The sequence below is a fragment of the Cynara cardunculus genome (genome assembly GCF_001531365.2).
Source record: "Cynara cardunculus var. scolymus isolate 2C chromosome LG 10, CcrdV1, whole genome shotgun sequence".
NCBI classification, from domain to species: Eukaryota; Viridiplantae; Streptophyta; class Magnoliopsida; order Asterales; family Asteraceae; genus Cynara; species Cynara cardunculus.
The window spans coordinates 2,738,341-2,749,513 of NC_037537.1; the positions used below are offsets into that span (position 1 = coordinate 2,738,341).

Here is an 11,173-nt window from a genome sequence, read left to right on the forward strand (position 1 = left end):
CTCTCTCCTTCTGTGAAGCTTCTGCGATTGAAGCTTTTGAACTCCTTCCTTTCTCCACCCTTCCTGAATTCTCTTATGATCAAGGCAAGAGTCTTCATCATCTCCTTCATGGAGACCTCTTCTTCCTCAGAACTGTTGCCATTCTCTGCAACCAGCACCACCTTCTTCTTCTTCTTCTTCTTCTTCTCCTTTACCTCCTTTCCATCCTTTCCCTTACCAGAACACCCGTCCTCTGCAACTAGAGCCAGAGGGCCACCAAAGTTTTTCTTCATTTGCATAACTCGGGACTCTTGGCTCTTGAGAGATCCAAACAAGTCTGCTAATGTCCATATTTCTAGATCCAGGATGGCCTTCATGGACATTGTGATATTCATCCATTCAGCCCCAAGGCTTTTCAAGAATAGTGAGTTATTCACCTCTACAGTTCTTGGGATTCCATACCTCTTACAGTTGCTGATTAACATGTTTATTCTAGAGTATGTATCCGACAAAGACTCACCATCTTTAGCCTTGAAGCTGTAGTACTCGTCGATGCACATTGCACGATTGTTCTTAAGCGTTTTCCTTCCTCCTTCAATTTGCTTTTCCAGTTCTGCCCAGATCTCCATGGACAGTTGACAGTGATCAATACACTTGAAGATGTCATTAGGAATTGCCATGATAAATAAACGTTTACATTTGTTGCCCAAACCGACGATAATCTTGTCCTCGTCGCTCCAGTTTGCTTCAGGATGCGGTTCGTAGTGCTCAGGTATTTCAGGTGTGATTCCAGTTGCTGGAACTCTAGGAATTAGATTCATTGGGACGTAGGGAGGGTTGTACAGGAACTCACAGATCCTAGGATGAATCCCTTCGAGAAAGTTCACCATTCGAACTTTCCACTGTGGGTATTCTTTGCGAATGAGTGTAGGAGGTTTAGACTGTGAACCAATACTCATAAAGAATGTATTGGCCATATTTGCCATTGAAAGATGAAGAATCAAAAGAAAAGTGAAGAAAATTGATAGAATAGTGAAAACAGGGTAACATGGTGAAGAAGATGACTGTGTGTTCTTGAGTGTATAAAAATGAATACCAAGAACAGTATAAATCAAATAAAAATTTTATTCATGCTCTGATACCAATTGTAGGATCGATTAACTCAGATTCTTGGTAAAGATTACTTACTTGGATGATCGGTTTAACAGTGAGAATGTAGCAGAAATAATAATAATCAACCAAAGTAGAAATCAATAAACAACATAGTGAAGACGATTGAAGAACACAAGAGAAGGCTTCAAATGATTTTCAATTCAATGAAAATGTTGACAATTACAATACTGAAGCACACTGAAATACAAGGGCCTACGCTGCTATTTATACAAGCTAATAACCGTTTTCTGACACGACCTAAAGTAATTTAATCTAAGCCGTTCGATCAAAACAAATTACAGATAAGAACACGTGATAAGCACGAGCAGCTAATAAACCTAAGTAAAACAACTAAAGAAGATCTATACAGAAGACATGCTGCAGACCCTCTGTGAGACATCACAGAGGCTCTGCTGGATGTAACTTGAGAGCACACTTGACGTAGAAGAAATCTTCCAGAACCTCTGTGAGACACGACAGAGGTTCTGTCGTCTTTGTCTTGRAGCATTGTCTTTCCARAGGACCAGTTTCCAGAACCTCTGTGAGACACGACAGAGGTTCTGTCRTCTTTGTCTTGRAGCATTGTCTTTCCARAGGACCAGTTTCCAGAACCTCTGTGAGACACGACAGAGGTTCTGTCACTTGGGACTTGTACGCTTGAGCATCTTCTRCTATTGGTCCTCTGTGGTCTTCTGTGACAGATCATCTTCTGTCAACCCTTGCAGTATTACTTTTTCCATACTTTTACATTTAATGATATGAGAGCTAACAATGTCTCTTCTAAAATTGTTAGCATTGGGGAATCTTTTCTAGGATTTTTAGAGGTAGATAATACCACAGGCCAAGGTTTGTTTGATGTTCTGATAGCTGAAGTAAAGTGTCTTCGTTTGGATTTAGATGATGTGGGAGGACAAGGTTATGATAATGGTTCAAACATGAAGGAAAAACATCAAGGAGTACAAAGAAACTACTAGATACAAATCCTAGATCATTTTACACTTCTTGTGCTTCTCATAGTCTTAATTCAACTTTGTGTGATATAGCCAATACTTGTGGTAGAGCTAGAGATTTTTTTTGGGAATAATTCAACGTATTTATGCAATATTTGCTAATTCCACTAAAAGATGGCAAATGTTTAAAAATAATGTAAAAAGATGGACCGTCAAGTCATTGTCAACAACTCGCTAGGAGAGTCGTATTGATAGTGTAAAGGCTATAAGATTTCAAGTGTTAGAGATAGGAGAAACGTTACTTCAAGTGGCTGAAATAGATAATGATTCAAAAACTAGAAGTGAAGCAAAATCTTTAGCACACAATGAGCTTGGAAATTTTGAGTTTCTAGTGTCAATGGTGTTTGGTATGAAATATTGTATGTCGTAAATTTGATTAGTAAACATTTACAATCAGAAAATATGTTGATTGGTGTTGCTATTGATCAAGTAAAGGGAATGACTTTTTTATTTTATTTATTATTATAAGGGATATAGAGAAACGGGATTTTTAGATGCTGTAGAATCAGTAAAGACGATTGCCACAAAATTGAATATTGATCAGTTGTTTCCTCAAAGATGTGAAATTCGAAGAAAAATGCATTTTGATGAAAAATCCGCATGATGCATCTAAAATGAATTCACAATCAACGGAGGAGTCATTTAGAGTTAATTATTTCTTATGTGTCGTTGATCATGCAATTGCTTCACTAAGTAGGAGATTCGAACAATACCAAGAATAGGAAAGTGTGTTTTGGTTTTTGTTTACATATGATAAGCTGCGTTCTTTGGATGATACATGTTTAAAGTCTTCTTGTCCTAATTTTGAAAATGCACTAAAGAAACATGACCAATTTGATATAGATGGAAATGACTTATATGTTGAACTGAAGATACTTCAAGATTTTTTACCCACACAAAAAATGGGACCTCTTGATATTTTAAAGTATGTGAACCATGTTGAATGCTTCCCTAATGCTATTATTGCTTATAGAGTTTTGTTGACTATTCCTGTAATCGTTGCATCTGATGAAAGAAGTTTTTCAAAGTTGAAGCTGTTGAAATCTTATATGTGCTTCACAATGACACAAGAAAGGCTTGACGAACTTGCAATGATAACACTTGAAAATGACTTTTTGGAGAAAGTTGATTATGAAAAGCTTATTGAAGATTTTGTTTCCAAGAATGTTAAAAGAATGATTTTATTCAAGTGAAGTTTACATGTTACTTTGTCTTTTGGCTGTTTTTATTTGTAAGATTTTCAATATAATATGAACTTTTGTATTACCTCTTATTTGTTTTTTCGACCAATCTACTTATATTTTTCATAATAGTGCAACAGGACCTCCAAAAATATTGGAACGGTCATGCCCATACGATGATTATTGATGAAGTAACAACCCAGAATTTTGGGTGTTACAGTTAGGGTAAGTGGGTAGTAGATTAGTTGTTATTATGATTGCTATTGTAGTTTGATAACTATATCTATTGAAACCTTGTTATAAAAATGTTTTATCTACGGTCGGTATGCCACCAAAACTAAAAAAAACTTTTGATTTTTGAACTGGTAGGACTTATGAGCAGGCTGTTCATGCGTATGACCCAAAGCCTAACACTTTAGGCTCGTCCTCCACATGATCCACAACCGTGGGAGCTAAAAGTCTCGAATGTTGAAAAAGGGTCGACATTTCAAGAAAGCTACTCAAAATAGGTGAATGTGGTAGGACGAGAGGACGAGCTTGAGGCAAAGCAGGCAATACGTGCACATGCTAGAGGCTAAGTGAGCAATGCATGGATTTGATCTAGAGGTAAAAGGTTGAGTTGGCAACACGTAGGAATGCAATGCAATGTTTGTCGGAAATCTGACACTGATATGGGGACCTTTGGAAAACCTAACCATCACTGATGTACATAGGAGCACCGTTGGCGACTGTTTCAGCGGCCAACTCTTCGATGATTAAGTGATTTCGATAGATCATTCAGTTACAAATAGATCTATGATGACCTTATCTATTACCGAAAGTGTTTGTTTTTGTAGTGAATACATAGAGTGAATTATTTAAGACAGTGATTCGAAGTTGATTAGACACTGAAAATGTTGTATTGAAAACATTTTGTTTATATCATGTAATGTTTGAGGTGTCAAATGTTTATCCGGTAATTACTTAATATGTCATTTTATCCTACTGAATGAATATAATAACAACCGAGAATCTTACCTGGTACGTATGCTGAAAATGATTGAGTTTCATCCGGCGAGGGTGACGAATGTAGGCGCTTATCCGGTAAATTGTTACATACAAATAGAACATAGTTATTATTCTGAGGGATCGTGTATTTCGGTTTGGGTTCCAATGAGATCGAATAATAGTTATAATGAGAATGTGATAACAAAACCTTCATATACCTTAATCTACATTCAAACTACTTTTATTTACCTAACTTTATTATCATGATCAAAATTTAACAAATTCATGTATGCAAAAATAATTAAATGTATGTAAAAAATTGTGAAAATAGCTTAAAATGAAGGTAAAGGTAGATAAATATAATTAAAAGTATTAAAAATAGTTTAAAAAAATTAAGTTAGATTAAAAAATCAACTCATCCAAAAAAATATAAAAAAATATTGTCACTATTTTCAACATAATTCTAATTCAAACACATCATGTACTTCTTATACTATGTATACATGTATATTTCACAAATTATTAGGGGCTCTTCTTTTAATCATCTGTTAATTTGCGAGATTCGTAAAATACAATTTAAAACACAAAAAATTAATTAGAAAAAACCATCTAAAATATATTAAAAATATCTCTTTGCTCTCTTCTCCCTCCTATTTTTTTCACTCTTATCTCCTCTTTTCTCTCTCTTATTTTCTCTTCCTCTGTCTATGTTATATTATAAAGTATTTAGTAACAATTCTTAAAAACCATCTTTTATACATGAATTATAACTTATTAATGCATATTACTTAAAATTCAGTATTACAAGTAAATTGTACGTAAGTATATTAAGCTTCATGTATGAATTCGTGTAACTAATTGAGATAAATATAATCAAATACAAGATAAAATTATTATTTAAAAAAATCTAAAATATAATTAGGATAATTATTGAGTGCTAAGAAAATACTTAGTTATTATCTTTATAAAAATTATATTATTAAATCAAATATAAATTAATTCGTCATTAAATCTAAATTAATTTTATAATAAAACATTGAATTAAATAAATTACACAAAAAATGAGAAATTTTATATATTTTTTAATTTTTATGATATTTTATCAAGAAAAATATTATTGTTTGCTCAAAACCACATAAATTTGTATTATAACATCGACAGAGACAAAAAATAAAATGAAACACTGAAATCGACTGCATTTCCCATGTACTCTTCTAGTTACATGTACACATGACATATAATTGAATATTAACTCAAGGTGAACACATTGTGAACATTTTTTTATAAACACTATTATAGTTTATAAGCACATTGTAACACTTTCTTATAAATATTATTATAGTTTTTGAACATACTCCAAATTCAAGAAATCAGGTATCGATTGTGAACATAAACTAAATTAATAAAACTAAATCTAAACATACCACGAACCACAATGTGAACCTTGTGAACACCAAATTAAACAATTTATTAATGTTGTTTACATTGTGTTCACAATATGTTCACCTTGTACGAACGACGTGCATGTTAATATAGATATAAAAAGAGAAAGATAGAGAGAGAAAAAGATAAATATATAATTTTATAAAAAGAAAATGCATTAACTTTGATTTAATAAATAAAGACAATTATCTACTTAATTATCTTATTAATTAATAAAATTAATTATCTTAAATTAGGGTTTTAGGATGTAACATGTTGTGTACTTCTTATAAGAGTTATTATACAAACTTTTACATTTGTACAAACAATATAACTCAATCTCAACTGTCCATTTAATTTGATTAATATATGATTTCATAAAAGTTTTGATTGTTTTCTAATATAAAGTATTGATCATAATTAATGAACTATAATTATTTTTCATAAATATTCAAATCATAATAAATGAACTCTCATCAATTCCATAAATATCTCAATTGATTGAGTTGCATTGGTTGTACAAATGGACATTGTTGCATTTGAAATATACCTTATATATATATATATATATAGAGAGAGAGAGAGAGAGAGAGAGGAGCGCTCAAGTAAAAATCATTCAATTTGCACAAACCGTGAAAACCACATTCAACCAATCATAATTTTTTATTTTGTTCATTTTTTTTGTAATTATGAAAGGTTGATTAATTATTTTTATTATGGAGGGTGTTAATCATAGATATTATCATTTTCATTATTTTAATTTTAGAGAAATATATGAAACAATTCCATTAAAATTTCATTAAATATTATATAAAACAATTTCATAATCATATATGAAACAAATTCATCAAAAAAGTATTATATGAAACAATTTCACAACATTAAACAATTTTATAAAAAAATTTCATAAGATTAAACAATAAAATCGATGTATGAGGGTGGTTTGTATGTATACAAATAAGAGTGATTTTCATTTGATCGCTCATCTATATATATATTCACAAATTAATAATACCTTTTTATTTACCAATTATCATTGTTTTAAATTTGATTTTAAGTAATTTAACTTACTTCGTAATTGATTCTTTTATTCTTATTATATAAGATAACCACAAATATATATTTCCCACCTATTTTATCCCAACATAAATTAATAATCCTTAACAAAAACTAATACCACCTCACAAACTAATGACCCTCCAATTTCCTCGATTTCATCATCCCTTCCGTATGATCTTCCGGTTTTCCGGTGTGATCTTCGGGTTTTCCGGTGTGGTGCCTATGTTTTTCGGTGTCATCTTCGGGTTTTGTGGTGTGATCTTCCCAAAGATGATCAACATTGAATGAGGATGTACCGGAAACTCTTTGTTTGGCGTCTTTAGTGGCCTCCCAAGCCCCCTTTACGGTCTCCTTTGCCTTCACTGCCACAGTATCCACAGCGTCCACTGTCTTGTCCGTTGCCGCCTTCACCATGTCGGCAGCTTTGTTAATACCCTCACCAGCCTTATCGGCAGCTATGCTAGTGCTACTTTGTTTCATGTCATGAGCCCTCTCTTTGGACTCGTCTTTCATACCTTCATCTCGATTGGCTGTTTCTTCTCCGATCCTAACTTTTGCTTTTCTTGGCAACTCCGACGATCCGTCACCAACATAACTTATTGCCTCATCGATGTTATAGCTATTGTCCGTTTCTTCACTTGCATGTTTTCCCTTGATTCAAAGAAGAAATCACACCAATAACGACATTCATAATAACATTAATTTTACACATTATGTATATACAGTAACATCACAACACGACTCGTATAAAAGAATGTAAAGACCTCCTAATATCAATACTCATATAAAAAGATAGGTTTACAGGACATTTTCTCAAAAGTATCTTATAAAATTTTGCTAATACGACGTTTTTTGTATCAAAAACGTATTAAGACGCCTAAAAGCGTCCTATGAACTTATTACAACGTCTTTAGATAAGACACTTTTGTTATGTTCCTATAAACTAAGTCCTCTAAAGCATGCTTAGAAGTTGGTGGCGTCCTATAAATCCAATTTTCTTGTGGTGTGTCTTAATCAACCTTATAGATATTGTCCATTTTTCACCTGCAAGTTCGCCCTAAAAGCAAAAACACCACCACCTAGCAAAGCACTAATCATACACGATATATAGTAACATTATATTTCTTTGGAAACTTTCGATTTCTTCGGTTCTTCCGTAGACTTCTAATAATTAATCCATCTCAAGTTGTCAATCGATAGAGAAACATGATCGACGGGAAAGTATGACGAAACGGATTCGGCTTCTGTCTCAAAAAACTTGGATACTTCCTTTCATGATAATCAAGATTCGTATATATAATGATCGTCTCAAGAGAATCATATATATCAGGGTTGAGGGAAGCAGAGTAGGACCTAATTTATTGACTATAAGAAACGAAGCTATGGATATTTTATGCAAAAAAAATCGTCATTAGTCTATTGGTTACGTCTTTGTTTCATATTTGATGTTGTGTGTTCTAATCTTTTATTGACATTCCTTTTAGAAATATAATAAATCTGAAATTAAAAGCTAAAAATTAGGGAACACGACACAAACGGGATTCGAACCGGTCGGGTCTAGAGTAGGAGAAAAGCATTGCAAACCAATTCTATGAATAAAAAACTTTTATTCCTATTGTCGTTTCAAAATATATCCGATTGCACAGAACAAAATGATACGGTGACACCTTTTACGGTCCTATCAGTTTTTACACTACAATGGAGGAAGGAAGGGGTTGCCGCTGTATCCAGTAGAGTGGGTCCATCCCTGGAGGGAAGTTCCATTAAATCCCCAAAATTAAATAGGAACCTACAAACAACACATTTATGACGAATATGGAAGTATTATTTGTAATGGATCAAACATTCATAATTAATATGAACATGTTATTCACAATGAATCATATATATTTGTAATGAATATGTTACAGTAACATTCATGATGAATATACCATGTGTTGCGTTATGTACGGTTTCCACGTTTCTAATTAATTTTTAAGGTTCCTAACAAGTAAGAAAACAAGCCCCGATTAGGGTTAATGGTAATTTTCATGCTTGAGGCATCATGTGTGATTGCCTTTTTAAGCTCTTTTTATCAAACGCTTACCGGATAAGCAAACACTTACCAACAAGTAACTATCAATCTCATCGACCTTATCGTCTAACGTTTTTTTGGAAAGGATTTCTCCTAACAAATCAAAATAAAAATTCCGACCTACCGGATTCGAACCAGTAAAAACTTGAATCATTTCTCGATTTGTGTATGTCACCGGCCATGCTAATCCTCTCTGTATCGTCCCTTCTCCAAAGGGACTTATCGTCTAACGTTCTCGACCACCAAAATAGATTTTTGATAAACATCTTAAACCCACTAAACACTTACCGGTAAGAGTCTTTTCTCTCACTTATCGTCAGATAAAACTCTTGATCCTTACACACCTCTTCTCCATCCTTTTCATGCTCAATCAATAACGTAAACGTACGTTGTCGATAAGCACTTAATCATTAATCGTTCACGAAACGACGCTTTGGAATCTTATTTGTGTTCTCAAATCTTTACAACTCTATGAACTTCTTGTAACGTAAAAAGATCGAAATATAGTACGTACCTGATGAGAGTAGTTAGAGGCAGAAGAGAAGCAACACCCAGAGACATGACGTGGCAAGGAGGAAGAAATTGATCCACCAAAATCTGCTTTTCTGAGGTTCAAAAGCGCACTTCTTACGGATTGCATTGCATTGTCTCTCTCTTTGTTGTGTGTTTTCAGTTTTCTTCTTCACCGTTTCTTTCTTCAGCCATGAACCTAGAAGTATAAGAAGGAAAACAGATGTCACTTTTCTGCTACACCGAGTGTCATAGTTTGTAACACGTGTCATAATATTGTAATACTTAACTAGTATGAGAACTGCATATTGGGCGGTAGTATGAATACTTTGATTAATGATCTGAGGATTGTCTATATAAATATATATTAATTGTTAATAAAATTATCAACAAATCGTATTCAAATAATTCGAAAAAGTTAAATAAAATATAATTGGTGAAATTTTAATATATATATATATATATATATATTGAGAGAGAGAGAGAGAGATTTGTTTAGTAATAAAGTTGTAAAACTAAATAAAATAAGTAATAATAACGACCGGAATATTAAGGAATTTGACACAAACTTAAGAATAAAAAATACTCCACATAAAGATATGTCTCCTTCAAAGGATGATGTACATGTACCATTTTTCATCCTCAACACACACATTGACTTTAAAAACACAATAGTAAATGGACCAACCATACGATATGTAAAAAATCACATACCAAACTTAAGACTTCAAATCTTTATAACCCAATAGATAAAATTATAATCCAAACAAAATCACAACATGAACATACATAAAAGTATAATACGACTAAACTTACTATAAAAACATACTTGAAAATATAATCCAATCAAAATCATGATACAAACATACATAACATTCTAATACACTCTAAATTACAAAACAAACTTGCATARAATCCTTACYTTWGATCATAATAAAAAATTCCCACAACCCAAACTTGAAAAGTTCAAATTTTCAAGACTTGATATATAAACGTTAAAGAGCTCGAAAACCTGCAAACCAAAAAACGTTCAACTTAAGTAAAAATTACATAGTGAACATGAACATTTTATATCTTCACCTAATACATAAGAGTTGTAATGCAAATAAAAATCACGATACAAACATAAATAAAATTATAATGCAATCAAAATCGTGAAACAAATCAATATAAAATTATTACCTTGTAAAAATGGGTATGCCCATTTCTTTTGTGTAATTTTCTTTATTTAATTTCCTGGGGTTCCGTCCCCTTTACCCAAAAAAAGAAATTATTACCTTATATTGCAATAAAAAAAATAAATATTGAACTTGAAGACTTCTTCAAATCTTTATGACATAATGCATAAAACTATAATGCAATCTAAATAACGATACAAACATACATAAAAATATGGGAGAAGTGAAAAAAGAAAAAAAAACTATGAATATTATCAATAGTAAAATAGAAGAAAAACCAAACAGGAAATAAATAAATTTAGAGATGTACAAGATAGAGATAGAATTTGAGAGGGTGTGAGAGATGAAGATGAATAAATAGTTGTTTATATATATATATATATATATATATATATATATAGACTTGGGATCATGTGAGACCAATGGTTTTTTGTGAAACCTGTAAGACCAATTCCCAACCCTTTGATTAGATCTACAATCGTCAGATCTCAACATTCATAAACGTCACGAGACTTCTCAATAATTACAAAATTGGTACCATACAACTTTAGACCATTAGATCATTAACTTATAAAGTTTATCAATAAACATAAATTGGTCTTATGGGTCTCACGAAAAACT

The 11,173-nt window shown here is 32.2% G+C and overlaps 1 protein-coding gene across 1 annotated transcript; it reads right to left on the minus strand.

Moving 5' to 3' along the window:
• Positions 1 to 6,847: 6,847 nt before the first annotated feature.
• Positions 6,848 to 9,507, minus strand: LOC112520383. The gene is made up of 2 exons (XM_025128758.1): positions 9,379 to 9,507; positions 6,848 to 7,441 (listed from the first exon to the last, which is right to left on the minus strand). Exons 1-2 carry the CDS (start codon positions 9,502 to 9,504, stop codon positions 6,920 to 6,922), a joined length of 648 nt encoding a protein of 215 aa, XP_024984526.1. The 5' UTR covers positions 9,505 to 9,507; the 3' UTR covers positions 6,848 to 6,919.
• Positions 9,508 to 11,173: the final 1,666 nt, after the last annotated feature.